Source organism: Corythoichthys intestinalis, chromosome 21 (genome assembly GCF_030265065.1).
Source record: "Corythoichthys intestinalis isolate RoL2023-P3 chromosome 21, ASM3026506v1, whole genome shotgun sequence".
Lineage (NCBI taxonomy): Eukaryota > Metazoa > Chordata > Actinopteri > Syngnathiformes > Syngnathidae > Corythoichthys > Corythoichthys intestinalis.
In genome coordinates this window covers 24003171-24019483 of record NC_080415.1, presented here as the reverse complement: position 1 = coordinate 24019483, position 16313 = coordinate 24003171, and the positions used below count along the sequence as shown (strand labels likewise).

Sequence of the window (16313 nt, the reverse complement as noted above, 5' to 3'; positions counted from 1 at the left end):
AATAAGGCGGACGTTTTTTTCTGTACCTGAAGGCACCGCGGCGCTGACGTGACAAAGAGGGAGGGGAGCGGGTGAAAGTTTACTTTCGCTTTCAATGCTTTCTTGAGAACATCGTCAATTGCGGCAGACAGCAGGCGTTTTGTGTTGAATAAGTTGTGAAAGAAATGATGAAAACGTGGCGAAGCTGGCGATTTCTCTGGAGATGTTACCACAATAAGAATTGTCAGCTTAACTTATAAAGACTGGCGAACGATGGTCGGAGGAGGACCGTGCAGATGTATTGTTGAGCCATTTCACGGATGCCCACCCTACGCTCATATTTTTCTGTCATTTGCATCTTCATTTAGAAGGTAAGCGTCAACTTTTTCCTTGTTTCACCACCTGTACCAACCTTTTCTGAAACCTGTGTTGATTTGTCACACAAGAAAATCCGCCATGCATTCGTCTGCGGTGCTGCCATTGTCGTCGTATTTCGAGCATGTCGTCGGATGTAGAAACAAATGGCGAGTCAAATTTTACGTCGGATGTCGAAAAGTTCGTGTGTTGAAGCGATCGTATGTAGAGGTACCACTGTATATATATATATATATGTATATGGCGGAAAACACAGACAAGACTGAAAAAGTAGTTTCTGCTCTTGCACTCCTCTTTAAAAGAAACTGCAGTATTTTAAGCCAAAACAACTGTTGTGTTTGATAGAACAATGTCTACTGTATATGCTGTCATAGCAGATTCATTGCGCATTAAGCCCCCGAACTATTTTTAATTTGTCCGTTTTACCCTGAAAACCCCCGTTTACAGTCGTCGCGCAACCGCTTTTGTTTCAACCTAGCCATTAAAAGAAGGTAAGTAATTATATTTATTATTCAAAATGTCTGTCATTTTTAGCTTAGAATCATTAATTAATGTCTAATATTTAGTTTAAAAAAACAAAACGACTTTGAAAAATTATTCACTCGCATATTTTAGACTTTTAAACAAATTACGTTACATTGAAAAATTTGGCGTCTGTAAAAAAAGTCACAGATTACTCATTACTATCGCTTAATTGTATTTTTTTTTTGTTACTGTCGCATTTTCCCCGATATGTTAGATGATAAATAATCGATCCAAACAAAGAAAAATTGAAAAATAACGTTTAAAAGGGTGACTATATGAAAAAGAAAATCTCAACCACTCCTTGTTGTCTGCGATTTCTGCATCACGACCCTTGTTATATCACCATGTTTCACCCATAAAATCCCCCCCAAAATCTGGCTGTGGCCATTCACAGCTGTGTCTTGACACTCGGTGATACATGCTACATGGAGTTTTTGGATCGAAACAAGGTAGGTACGCGATAATATCTCGTTAAAATATTGGAGTCTTTAATCCTGCTTTCGCGTGGTCTCGTCTCAAGTTAGGGTTTTGCTGTTTAAATTTTTTTTTTTTTTTAAACACCCTCCTGTTCAAAATTTTTCCACCCCCAGAAAATAGAGAATAGATTTTAAGCTTTCCAATGATGTATCACACATGCATAACGGACAATTTTGAAATTTGGTCAAATTGGGGGTCTCAGAACGGAATTTGAAGTCAATTCAAGTGTTTTCCTCTATATGGCGGAAAACACTTGGGGTGACTTGAAATTCCGTTCTGAGACCCCCAATTTGGCCAAATTTCAAACGGAACGGAACTTCAAGTCACCTGAGTCCCCCAATTTGACCAAATTTCAAACGGAACAAAACTTCAAGTCACCTGAGTGTTTTCCGCCATATATATACACTCACCGGCCACTTTATTAGGTACACCTGTCCAACTGCTCGTTAACACTTAATTTCTAATCAGCCAATCACATGGCGGCAGCTCAGTGCATTTAGGCATGTAGACATGGTTTAAGACAATCTCCTGCAGTTCAAACCGAGCATTAGTATGGGGAAGAAAGGTGATTTGAGTGACTTTGAACGTGGCATGGTTGTTGGTGCCAGAAGGGCTGGTCTGAGTATTTCAGAAACTGCTGATCTACTGGGATTTTCACGCACAACCATCTCTAGGGATTACAGAGAATGGTCCGAAAAAGAAAAAATATTCAGTGAGCGTCAGTTCTGTGGGCGGAAATGCCTTGTTGATGCCAGAGGTCAGAGGAGAACGGCCAGACTGGTTCGAGCTGATAGAAAGGCAACAGTGACTCAAATAACCACCGGTTACAACCAAGGTAGGCAGAAGAGCATCTCTGAACGCACAGTACGTCGAACTTTGAGGCAGATGGGCTCCAGCAGCCGAAGACCACGCCGGGTGCCACTCCTTTCAGCTGAGAACAGGAAACTGAGGCTACAATTCGCACAAGCTCATCAAAATTGGACAATAGAAGATTGGGAAAATGTTGCCTTGTCTGATGACTCTCGATTTCTGCTGCGACAGTCGGATGGTAGGGTCAGAATTTGGCGTCAACAACATGAAAGCATGGATCCATCCTGCCTTGTATCAACGGTTCAGGCTGGTGGTGGTGTAATGGTGTGGGGAATATTTTCTTGGCACTCTTTGGTCCCCTTGGTACCAATTGAGTATCGTTGGAACGCCACAGCCTACATGAGTATTGTTGCTGACCATGTCCATCCCTTTATGACCACAATGTACCCAACTTCTGATGGCTACTTTCAGCAGGATAATGCGCCATGTCATAAAGCTGGAATCATCTCAGACTGGTTTCTTGAACATAACAATGACTACACTGTACTCAAATGGCCTCCACAGTCACCAGATCTCAATCCAATAGAGCATCTTTGGGATGTGGCGGAACGGGAGATTCGCATCATGGATGTGCAGCTGACAAACCTGCACCAACTGTGTGATGCCATCATGTCAATATGGACCAAACTCTCTGAGGAATGCTTCCATCCCCTTGTTGAATCTATGCCATGAAGAAATGAGGCAGTTCTGAAGGCAAAAGGGGGTCCAACCTGTTACTAGCATGGTGTACCTAATAAAGTAGCCGGTGAGTGTATATGGCGGAAAACACTCAGGTGACTTAAAGTTCTGCTCTGAAACCCCCAATTTGATCAAATTTCAAAATGCACACCAATTTGATGTAGAGTGCGGCATATGGTCTGAGCGCTAACAGGCTGGCCCCCCCACCTATTCAATCTCTGCAGCAATGCTGACAGCACTCCTGTAACGAGTCCCAAGACATTTTGGAGGGAAAATGACAAGCAGTACTCAATTTGGACATTTAGGGATGTACGTAGTTTCTATGGGGTGTACTCACCATTGTTGCCAGGAGTTTAGATATTAATGGCTATATTTTGAGTTATTTTAACGAGGAAAATAAATTTGCACTATTATACAAGCTGCACACAGACTACTTTTCATTGTGTCAAAGTGTCATTTTGTCAGTGTTGTCCCACGAAAAGATATACTTAAATATCTGCAGAAATGCAAGGGGCGTACTCACTTTTGTGATAACACTGTAAATATGTCACTGCTGATCCCCGAGATGGACCTAAATATATATATATTTTTTCAATCTACAATCTCGATCTTAACATAACCCAACAAGTATTTGTCCATTTTATTGAACTTGTGTTGCATCCCCAGGGCAACATCACGGGACTAACGGGCCTCATGGATTTCAAAGATGGTGGTGCCAACTCTCACGTCCACTTCGAGATTCTCGGGTCCAGTTTCAGCGAGACTTTTGGCAAGGACGTCAAAAGGGTAAGTTGACTCCATATCCGAGTTTCGTCTTTTTTCCGCTACCACAAAATGGCCGTGTGGCATCATTGCCACTATTCAGACAGTAAGGTGTCATTACCCAAAGTGCGGGTGAAGTGCGGCCTGGCATTCACACTGCGGCTCTGCTCTTGATCACGCACACGCATTTTCCTCCCTGCTTCCTTTCATTAAACACGGACGTGTAATTGACACGCGGTCTCATCTGCATGCATAACCATTTCAGTGATTTAGTGGCTTGTGGGGTCCATGTGTCACCGCACACACACACACAGAGTTGCTGCAGTAATGAAGATTTAATCATCTGGCCCCTCACTCTGAGTTATGAGTCCCTCTGTACTTTATAATGGCCATTTTCTCTGCGTACACACTTATTAGAAGCCTCATGAAGACACAAAGAAGCATGAAGACGTATTGTTGTTATTAGCGTGCTGGTGTTCACGCGAGTGTTTTTACATACGTGAACATTAACATGCGCTCTCATTAATATGTATGTGATCATTAACATACATGTTGATGCTTTCAATTCATTCATTTTGCTAGTTTTTATTGGACGAGATAAAGACGGCGAATCTGTAATCGTAATTGGATTTCACATTTACCCACACGCTCACAAATCGTAATGCTCGTCGAGTGATGACAGAAGGAAAAGTGTGGGTGTTGATCTCTTTCTCGCTCGCATCCTCCATCCTCTGCATTCCACCTGATTCCGATTAAAATGTCATTTCCTGGTTTCCTGCGAAGCGGCGCTGCGACGAGTCCCGCCGGCCCTCCCCGGAGTGTCGTCTCATTTCATCGCGACGATGCGGCTAAATGCCCAAACGGAGCTGGAGTCATTTCCTCACCGGCAATCCTCTCAGAAAGCGCCGTCCAATTTCCGACAAGGGGGCTTCAGGACTCTCGGGACTCTCGCCCGCTGGCATTCGAAGACTCCAGAGGAAGCTGGAGGCCACTTTAGGTCAAAAAATTACCATGCCAAATGACAAGGAATCTCTCTTACAGTGTTTGCAATAGCATAGTCGGTTCAGCACTACATTACCCAAAATGCAGTCGGGCACAAATGCATTGATGCTGTCAGCAGGATTCATTCACAGCTGCACTGCGTCACACTCGTGAAGAGTCCAAGACAAAGACATTCCATTCTCAGAAACGGTCACTGCAATGGCAATGGGAAATGTGTGGTTTCTTCTGCTATCTGAGTTGAGAATGTGGGTGTTCTAACAAAGTCATCATACACAAGTACTACACAAAGAAGTACGCATCTGTTGCAACTACAGTCTGAAAAGCGTGGTTATTGAGCCTAGTCACCAGAAAAAGGATGGGTGTTAAACCCTGTCTACCTGTAAACGTGTCTGCATAGACTCCACTATCAGTTGACAAGACAGCTCCCACGGGCATTGCCCCACGCCTACCCGTAGGGGGCCGATCCAGGCAGAACGTTGAGTTGGCTTTCACTGTGATAAAGTCAAACACAAGCTGCAATCTAATACCGGACTTAGGTGGAAACAGGACGGAGGTTTTACTGGATACATGCAGGCAAGAATGTCTCAAGAGTGATATGGTCAACGTTTCAAGGGAATTATTGTATTAAATAGCACCATGCATGCACTTTAAAATGTAAAAAAATCCAGTGGATAAAATTAGTGTAACTTTGGCTAAAAAATATTTACATAAAATGAATGATAACTGCCCATTTTTTGCTTTTAACCAAGAATCTAGACTGTTATACGCTCATATCTTATATCAATTCCACGATTTAAGCATTTATTTACAAGAATTGTGAACTTAAAAAGCTCTTTTTTTCGTGATGGCCACCATGTCGGATGACACAATGCGGTAACTTTTGCTTGAAATACTTGCGTAAAATGAACGATAGCTGCCCGTTTTTTTGCCTTTAACGCAAGAAGTCCAGGGTATTTTTTGGGCTATAAAGAAAGACCAGAAAGGCGTCAAATGACACAAATACCAAACCAACTACTTGGCTTTGTCAAACAATAGACCACTCAAACAAGCAATCAAGCAGACAACCCTCCCCCCTACACACTCACATGGAGTCGCTGCCTCGGTGTGAAGGGGGGGGGGGGGGGGGGGGTCACTCTAGATAGCTGCAATTAGCATCTTAAATATTTGCAAATCCAGGGCTCCCTTGGCTTTGTCAAACACGGAGATGGCTGGTTGCCGTGTTCTACAATATGATTGACATGGCAGCACTGAATGCATATGTGTTGCATCAGGCATGCACCGGAAGGCAAGAGAGATGGGTGGACTTCTTGGTGGGTCTTGCAAAGGAATTGGCTCACTCTCATGTGGGCGCAAAGAAGGCGCAGAAAGAAAAATTGCTTCGTCAACAACCTCCAACACCTAGCCGCGGGAAAAGGGCAAAGTGTCATATGTCACCAAATAAAAAGGTCTGGTTTTTTATTACACCGTCCCTTCTTCATATATAGTTTTTGTTGTCTTTTTCACATATGTTTCTTTATTGAATAAAAAGCTTTTTTTGTTTTTTTTTTTGCAAAAAATGACTCGTGTTGTGCATCATCAGCCATTTATCATCAGCAATATGACAATCATAGCTCCATACATACAAGAAACAGTGCAACTAAATATTCAGAGAGATTGAGACAGCTGTTCTTTCTCAATGCTGTAATGTCAGACAGTACTCCGCAAACAGGCAGCCCTGGCCTGCAAACACTAAGATGCTAATTAAAGCAATCCAACTCTGTGGTTTTGAATAGGAATGACTAATGACGACTCACAAAAGATATGCTAATTAGAGTCAGATGACCCTTCTCAGGTTACAAAAGTGATTTGTATCAACTGATCCACCCTTGGTAGGTCCAGTAGGAATCTAGACTGTTTTACCTTCATTTCTATAGAAATTCTGCAATTTAAGCATTTTTTTACAAGAATTTTCAACTTAAAAAGCTCTTTGTTTTGTGACGGCTTTATGTTGGATTTTGTATCTCTACACATGGCATTTAAGTTGCTATTTCTGGCAAAAAAACTTAGACAGTTGGGTAAATGTGATGGCTATATGTTGGATTTTGTATCTCTACACATGACATTTAAGTTGCTATTTCTGGCAAAAAAACTTAGACAGTTGGGTAAATAAGTATTTAGTCAACCACTGATTGTGCAAGTTCTCCCACTTGAAAATATTAGAGAGGCCTGTAATTGTCAACATGGGTAAACCTCAACCATGAGAGACAGAATGTGGAAAAAAAAACAGAAAATCCCATTGTTTGGTTTTTAAAGAATTTATTTGCCAATCATGGTGGAAAATAAGTATTTGGTCAATACCAAAAGTTCATCTCAATACTTTGTTATGTACCCTATGTTGGCAATAACGGAGCCCAAACGTTTTCTGTAACTCTTCACAAGCTTTTCACACACTGTTGCTGGTATTTTGACCCATTCCTCCATGCAGATCTCCTCTAGAGCAGTGATGTTTGGGGCTGTCGTTGGGCAACACGGACTTTCAACTCCCTCCACAGATTTTCTATGGGGTTGAGATCTGAAGCCTGGCTAGGCCACTCCATGAGCTTGAAATGCTTCTTACGAAGCCACTTCTTTGTTGCCCTGGCTGTGTGTTTGGGATCATTGTCATGCTGACAGACCCAGCCACGTCTCATTTTCAATGCCCTTGCTGATGGAAGGAGATTTTCACTCAAAATCTCTGGATACATGGCCCCATTCATTCTTTCCTTTACACAGATCAGTCGTCCTGGTCCCTATGCAGAAAAAAAGCCCCAAAGCATGATGTTTCCACCCCCATGCTTCACAGTGGGTATGGTGCAATTCAGTATTCATTTTCCTCCAAACACGAGAACCTGTGTTTCTACCAAAAAGTTCTTTTTTGGTTTCATTTGACCATAACACATTCTCCCAGTCCTCTTCTGGATCATCCAAATGCTGTCTAGCGAACCGCAGACGGGCCTGGACGTGTACTTTCTTCAGCAGGGAGACACGTCTGGCAGTGCAGGATTTGAGTCCCTGGCGGCGCATTGTGTTACTGATAGTAGCCTTTGTTACTGTGGTCCCAGCTCTCTGTCGGTCATTTACTAGGTCCTCCCGTGTGGTTGTGGGATTTTTGCTCACCGTTCTTGTTATCATTTTGACGCCAAAGGGTGAGAAATCCGTCTTGCCCAACGACAGCCCCAAAACATCACTGCTCTAGAGGAGATCTGCATGGAGGAATGGGCCAAAATACCAGCAACAGTGTGTGAAAAGCTTCTAAAGATTTACAGAAAATGTTTGGGCTCTGTTATTGCCACCAAAGGGTACATAACAAAGTATTGAGATAAACTTTTGGTATTGACCAAATACTTATTTTCCACCATGATTTTAAATTAAATTGTTTAAAAATCAAACAATGGGATTTTCTATTTTTTTTTTTTTTTTTTTTTGGTTCCACATTCTGTCTCTCATGGTTGAGGTTTACCCAAGTTGACAATTACAGGCCTCTCAAATATTTTCATGTGGGAGAACTTGCACAATTAGTGGTTGACTAAATACCTATTTACCCCACTGTATGATATGTTAAATATTGCTGTAGATCCTGAAAATATAGGTGATTATCTCTGCATTTGGTAATTTTTGTGCATCCAGTGTAAAATCTGAAAGTTTTATCGTCATTTTAAGTTTTGTTATACTCATATAAAAATAATCAGGATTTTATTATGGAATGACTGAATTTTTTAATGCCGCTGCTCATAGAGACTCATATATTCCAAAGGGGGATGCCTGTTTTGGTTTTAGGTTGCTAGTGGCTTTGGTTTGAAAATATTTGAATTTTAAGTTTTTAAAAATAGGCCCCCTACGGATCGGCCCCGTGTCCCGCCAACTGATAGTGATGTCTATGGTGTGGGTGTTAAAGCTTTTCTTTTTTTTTTTTTGCCAGGGAAACTTTGGGTGTTAAACCAGTTTGCCAGATGACAATTTCCACTAAGAAATATGTGGGTGTTAAACTCTTAAGGAAAAATTTGAGTGTTTAACCTTTTGACAAAGCAACCGAGACATTTGGGAGTGTTGAATACTCATTCAACAGGTAAAATGTGGGTGTTCCCCTTTCACCAAGAAAACTGTGGGCTTTGAACACTTACACCAGGAAAGTGTCAGTGTGAATCATTTTTCTCCTGTTATAATGTGTTTGTAAAACCCATTTAACAGTATGGGTGTTGAACCCTTTCACCAGAGAATATATGGGTGTTGAACCGGTGAAACCGATAATTTTGTTTTTTTCTTTTCCTCTGCTTTGAACTTGTTTGTATGGATCATTATCAAGAAAACGCTGTGCAATCTTAATGAAGCCATTTGCAACACTGAAATCATCTCATCTGGCCCGGGTCCCCCGGCGTGCCGCCGCAGAGGCCCGGCAACCGTTCCGCGGAGTCGCAAAGCAAACGGGTGGCCGTAATGGGGACGGTGCATTGTGGCTGCCCCCCTCAAATGAATCCATTAACCGCGACGGTGCAGGAAAATGAGCCTCGGGCGGCGCTAATTTCCGTTCCCTGAAGTCATCTGCACTTGTTAACAACAATTTGGGCAAAGGCGAAGCTCGCTCGTACGTGGGAACAATAACACCGGGGAGGCGTCCGATGAGCGGTCTTCTTCATTGTGCTTTATGTGACAATGCTGAAAGAGAGGTGTTTTCACACCTACCAAAGCTCTCGTTGCTCATTAGTTAGTAATGGGGAAAAGTGTGAGTGATGTGAACTTTTGACCAATATAAGGTGGGGTGTTGAACTTTTACAAGAAAAAGTGGAGGTGTTGAAGCCTTACACCGTAAAAAATGTTAAAGCTTTTACCTCAGTAATTTGCGGGTATAGAACATTTTTACCATGAATAATACAGTGGGGCAAATAAGTATTTAGTCAACCACTAATTGTGCAAGTTCTCCCACTTGAAAATATTAGAGAGGCCTGTAATTGTCAACATGGGTAAACCTCAACCATGAGAGGCATAATGTGGGAAAAAAAAAAACAGAAAATCACTTCGTTTGATTTTTAAAGAATTTATTTACAAATCATGGTGGAAAAATAAGTATTTGCTCAATACCAAAAGTACATCTCAATACTTTGTTATGTCCCCTTTGTTGGCAATAACGGAGGCCAAACGTTTTCTGTAACTCACACACTGTTGCTGGTATTTTGGCCCATTCCTCCATGCAGATCTCCTTTAGAGCAGTGATGTTTAAGGGGCTGTCGTTGGGCAACACGGACTTTCAACGCCCCACAGTTTTCTATGGCGTTGATATCTGGAGACTGGCTAGGCCATGAAGCCACTCTTTTTTTTGCCCTGGCCTTGTGTTTGGGATCATTGTCATGCTGAAAGACCCAACCATCTTCAACGCCCTTGCTGATGGAAGGAGATTTTCACTCAGAATCTCTGGATACATGGCCCCATTCATTCTTTCCTTTACACCAGGGGTCCCCAACCTTTTTTGCACCACGGACCGGTGTTATTTGGGTCTTTTTTTTCACGGACCGGTGTTCTGACAAATTTTGCAACCCATCAAAAATTGCAACGATGCAGTTCTGCGCATGCGCGTAACGTTAAACATAGCGCAAAATGCGCAAATGCAGCGATTCCAAAGTAAACACTACAAACTTTCTTGAAAGAAAGGAATTTTAACTTACGTTTGATCATGGAAGTACTTGTAGAAAAGTTCTCCTCAGATTCATCCAGCCATGTAAGATGCACACAACAGCTGCACACCGCGCTCACCATTAACGACGTCACCTTGTCGTTAAACATTAATCCAGAAGCCCGCTTCACAAAGATACGATGTTGGAAATTGTAGCAGGGTTTTCAATGCTCTTGTCGCGATGTCAGGATATTCCAGAATGACTTTAATCCAGAACCTCGGTAGAGTTGTTGTCTCGAATGTACGTTTAATAAGGTCCCCGTCATTTGCGATCTCTCTGTTTATTCACAAACGGGTCACGAATCCACTCCTTCGCAGTTCGTGGGTCTTCGAGGTTGTAGGCTCGTCAGGTGCCCTTTTCGCCGTAAAAATATCCTTTTCGCCGTAAAAATATCTCCAAAGACGTCTATTTTCCAGTTATCTTCGCTCGCGTGGGGGCTAATTATTTCCGGCAACAAATGTGCTGGGCCCGCGGCCTAGTAATACATTATTATCGAGGACAAGCGCACATAGATATATTATATACACAAACAAGATGTACTGCTAGCAGTCCAATCAATGGACTTCTATGACAACATTGTAATCTATCCCATAGTATTATATCTATAATAGACACAGATATTGGTGTGTTAAGCAGGGGCACAGGGTTAATTCGGCGAGAATGCGGTCGTTATTAAATTATTATTTCTGTGCGGCCCGGCAAATGGGGACCCCTGTGCTAAAGCATTCGCTGGGGAAAAACTAAGACCATTGCACCAGAAAAAAAATTATTTGGTTGAACTTGAGAAGAAATCCTTTTACCACTAAAAATCGAGGTATTGAAGCTTTTCATGATAAATATGTGTGGGTGTGGAACCCTTTCATTGGTAAAAATGACGGTGCTTGGCACTTCCGCTGTGAAAAATGTACGTAGGTGTGAACCACGGGCGTAGGTTTGGTCTCAACATTGGTAGGGACGCTACAGTAGAACAGCATAACCTGCATGTACACTTTTAATCAGGCATGAAAATCTCTCACCTTTCGGTGAAATACGCCATTTTGAAGTCAAAAAGGGTGACCTATGTGAGTTGTGTAGATCCGAGAAGAAAATTTTTTAGGGGTGGGGGTCGGGAGATTTTTTTGAAATGTCGGACGCTTGATATGCAAGCGGGGAAAGAGGCACAAAGCCAAAAAAGCGCACCATAGTGGCCAAAACATTGACTTATTTCAACGAAACAAAGGAGGGTACACAGTTGTGTCCTATCTCTTCAATGCCAAGCTTGGCTGCACCTCGGCCGTGAATGAAAACCTTAAGCGCCGTCACCCAGTTGTAATTTTGGAAGACGACAGGAGACAATTACAAGGTGGCAGATCGTAAGTCCATCTAAATAACTAACAACATGTTTAATTGAAGTTGCTAAGCCTGTCGCGATATGAAATGAATCCATTTATCGCACGGTAAATAAAAATGAGGGCGTTTGTGCATACATTTGTGCGTACTTGCTGATGGCATATGAGACAACAGTTCCTTTCACAGATGTTTATTGGTCATCGACACGAAGTAGAATTAAAGTTCAGACATACAAAACAAGGAAGCACATCTATTTTAAACACAGCATGTGTTTTTTTTAGGGCTGTCAAAATTATCGCGTTAACGGGCGATAATTTTTAAAAAATTCATCACGTTAAAATATTTGACGCAATTAACGCACATGCCCCGCTCAAACATTAAAATGACAGCACAGTGAAATGTGTACTTGTTGTGTTTTTCGGAGTTTTGTCACCCTCTGCTGGCACTTGGGTGGGACTGATTTTATAGGCTTCAGCACCCATGAGAATTGTGTAAGTAATTATTGGCATCAACAATGGCGGGCTACTAGTTTATTTTTTGACTGAAAATTTTACAAATTTTACTAAAACGAAAACATTATGAGGGTTTTTAATATAAAATTTCTCTAACTTGGACTATCATTTATCTTTTAAGAACTACAAGTCTTTCTATCCATGGTTAGCTTTAACAGAATGTTAATAACGGTAATGCCATCTTGTTGATTTATTGTTATAGTAAACAAATACAGTACTTATGTACTGTATGTTGAATGTATATATCCATTTCGTGTCTCATCTTTCCATTCCAACAAAAATTTACAGAAAAATATGGCATATTTTATAGATGGTTTGAATTGGGATTAATTGCAATTAATTACGATTAATTAATTTTTAAGCTATAATTAACTCGATTAAAATTTTTAATCATTTGACAAACCTAGTTTTTTTTTTGTTTTTTTTTTGACTGTCAACACTTTCCTGTAAAACACAGACTATGTCCCGGGACCTCTCTCTATGGAGCGTCTTGCCACGTTTTGTTGGTTCTAGTTGTGTAGTTTCCAGCAGAGTTCACTACATTTCTCAGTCCAGTTAACGATAACAGTAGAAAACACACTGCACGTTTATAATTAGACCAAAAATAAGTCAATTTTACTTTCAGATAGCTATTTTTCTTATTCCAAGAAATCTGAGTAACATTTACTTGAAGCACTGGCAGATAATTTGCCTTAATTCCAGTAGATTTAGACTTAAAACAATGTAATTTACCTCATTTTTAGGAGGTGTATTTTTGCAGTGTACTCGAGTTTCGCAACAAGTTCACACAGTTTAGTGCTATGTTAACTCCGATGGAGGTCAGACTGTCAGTAGCAAAATTAAGGGCATGTTTGCCACCGTCCACAATATTGATGTCTTTTTACATTACTTACGGTGGCTGCTGCTGCTGGTGGTCGAAAATGACTTCTAATACAGTATCCCTCCTCTTTGAAGCGGGAGGAGGAGGCGGCATGTATTTCCATTGAAGTTGGGTGTGTGCTTTTGTGTTTGGAGGGGAAGTCAGGGGGAGTAAGGAGGGGTCTAGTCATCGGCCAATCAAACGTGCGTTTGATGGGGGGAAAATGGACCTGTACATTCAGAAAGAAAAAGGGATAGATATAAATCTGAACAAAATGAGAATAATTCATTTAATAATTATTTCTATTCATACAACATATGGAAAGACAGTCTAAATGACCCATATGACTGACCTCATTATATAATGCAAATATAATTGTTTAAAAGTTGGTGTGGACAATTTGAGTATCCTGAAAAATTGGTAGTGTTTTGTCCCTACTGTCCCTATGTAAACCTACGCCTTTGGTGTGAACCATTTCACCAGGTGAATAAGTTTCACAGAGAAAAAGGAAGGTTTTAATCCTTTCACCAGTAAAATTGTGAGTGTTTTGAACCCTTTAACTTGAAAATGTGTTGTCTAAAGCCTTCTAACAGGTGAAACGCGCTCATTTGAACTCTTTCATCAGGAAAGGTGCGAGATCTCTAACTCCTACATAAGGTGATGAATACAACTGTATGCAACACCAGCATGAAAGTCGACTTTTGGACGTGGGGAATAAGAAACGAGGTGTTGACATTTCAGCAGAAGGATGAGAAGCAATCTGGAATAATTCATGAGCGCATTTCAGATTCCTTCTCAATGTTTCTGATCTGCGACCTTATTTGCTTCTTTGTGAATGCATCGTTACACACACATATACTGTATGTATATATATATATGTATACACACTCACCGGCCACTTTATTAGGTACACCTGTCCAACTGCTCGTTAACACTTAATTTCTAATCAGCCAATCACATGGCGGCAACTCAGTGCAGTTAGGCATTTCGACATGGTTTAAAACAATCTCCTGCAGTTCAAACCGAGCATCAGTATGGGGAAGAAAGGTGATTTGAGTGACTTTGAACGTGGCATGGTTGTTGGTGCCAGAAGGGCTGGTCTGAGTATTTCAGAAACTGCTGATCTACTGGGATTTTCACACACAACCATCTCTAGGGTTTACAGAGAATGGTCCGAAAAAGAAAAAATATCCAGTGAGCGGCAGTTCTGTGGGCGGAAATGCCTTGACTTACTAGAACCAGACTGGTTCAAGCTGATAGAAAGGCAACAGTGACTCAAATAACCACCCGTTACAACCAAGGTAGGCAGACGAGCATTTCTGAACGCACAGTACGTCGAACTTTGAGGCAGATGGGGTACAGCAGCAGAAGACCACGCCGAGTGCCACTCCTTTCAGCTAAGAACAGGAAACTGTGGCTACAATTTGCACAAGCTCAACGAAATTAGACATTAGAAGATTGGAAAAACGTTGCCTCGTCTGATGAGTCTCGATGTCTGCTGCAACATTCGGATGGTAGGGTCAGAATTTGGCGTCAACAACATGAAAGCATGGATCCATCCTTCTTTGTATCAACGGTTCAGGCTGGTGGTGGTGGTGTAATGGTGTAGGGAATATTTTCTTGGCACTCTTTGGGCCCCTTGGTACCAATTGAGCATCGTTGGAACGCCACAGCCTACCTGAGTATTGTTGCTGACCATGTCCATCCCTTCATGACCACAATGTACCCAACTTTTGATGGCTACTTTCGGCAGGATAATTCGCCATGTCATAAAGCTGGAATCATCTCTTTCTGGTTTCTTGAACATGACAATGAGTTCACTGTACTCAAATGGCCTCCACAGTCACCAGATCTCAATCCAATAGAGCATCTTTGGGATGTGGTGGAACGGCAGATTCGCATCATGGATGTGCAGTCGACAAATCTGCACCAACTGTGTGATGCCATCATGTCACAATGGACCAAACTCTCTGAGGAATGCTTCCAGCACCTTGTTGAATCTATGCCACGAAGAATTGAGGCAGTTCTGAAGGCAAAAGTGGGTCCAACCCATTACTAGCATGGTCTACCTAATAAAGTGGCCGGTAAGCTCGGGTCTTCTACCAGAGGCCTGGGAGCTTGAGGGTCCTGCGCAGGATCTTAGCTGTCCCGAGGATTGCGCTCTCCTGAATGGAAACGTCGTACGTATATTGTTTAAATTTTTGTGCCTTTTTTTAACAAAAGAAAAATGCCATTGCTTTGAGTGGTCGGGCATATTTTTTTCTGGCCTGAGGGAGCTTCGTGGGGTCAAAGTGCATCATTCTCTGTCGCCCTGTAAATCTGCATTGCCCCCGAGGGCCTGGCATGAATACTACATCGTTTTCTTGTGGAATTGCGACATTGTTCGATACATTGTTCTGTATCGTTTTCACCTGCACTAATAAACTTCGATGAGGGTGGCAGGAACCCTGCCACACACACAAAAAAACAAAAAAAACTACAAATGCGCTGACTGCTTTCCGGCATACGTCACTTCCCCCTTTCCCCATTCATTATAAAGACGGACGTCGATGTGAATGCTTTCGCACGAATTCTGCAAACATGGCAGAGCAACAAAAGAGACAAAAACCTTTGTCCGACAAGGGGAAAAAAAGGAAGGCTACCAGGATACTCAAGAATAAACACTGGCCTGGCTTTCACACGCTGGGGTGACCCCACCTCAACTGAAGTCATCAGCGCTGACGAATTCGGGTTGGGTTGGCCACACTAAGCCACACGGTTGGTAACCGTCACATGCTATTGTTTAGCAGCAACTGGAGTCATTACGTTATTACTATTCATCCAGCACACTCGAAACAGAAATGTTTCATCCATCTGCAGGCGACCGGGAGATTGATTTTTGATTGATTGATGAGTAGACGACACTGCACGGATGTGCGCTGGTCCTCATGGGAAACGCAGTCTTCCTTTAGGCAAAACATTTAACACTTTTGTTCACCGGCTTCGTTAAAATCGACCAAAACTGAAAATTGCCGTAATTTTCTACCATTGATGACAATAGACGACCAATTTATTTGTACTGGAACTCCCATTTCAAATCAAATAATTACGGTAGTAAGCCAATTATAATGTTAGAATATCAACAGTGTGTCAAAAATGTCCCTTATAATTTCAGCTTGGCGACTTAGAGTGCGCTTTACTTATGGAAATAATTTGACAATTATTTTCTCTTTGTTCTAAACAAAGCTGACATGCACTTTACGCATTGTGGTGTTGCATACT

At 41.8% G+C, this 16313-nt stretch overlaps 1 protein-coding gene across 4 annotated transcripts in view; it reads left to right on the top strand.

The window, feature by feature from the left end:
* The window catches only part of LOC130909991 (glutamate receptor ionotropic, delta-1-like), a 261884-nt gene that overhangs the window by 205255 nt on the left and 40316 nt on the right, over positions 1-16313 (top strand). For all 4 annotated transcript variants that reach the window (XM_057826984.1, XM_057826983.1, XM_057826982.1 and 1 more), the window contains one exon: positions 3571-3690. In XM_057826984.1, coding sequence (XP_057682967.1) covers positions 3571-3690 — 120 coding nt within the window. The remainder of the gene's footprint in view (positions 1-3570; positions 3691-16313) is intronic.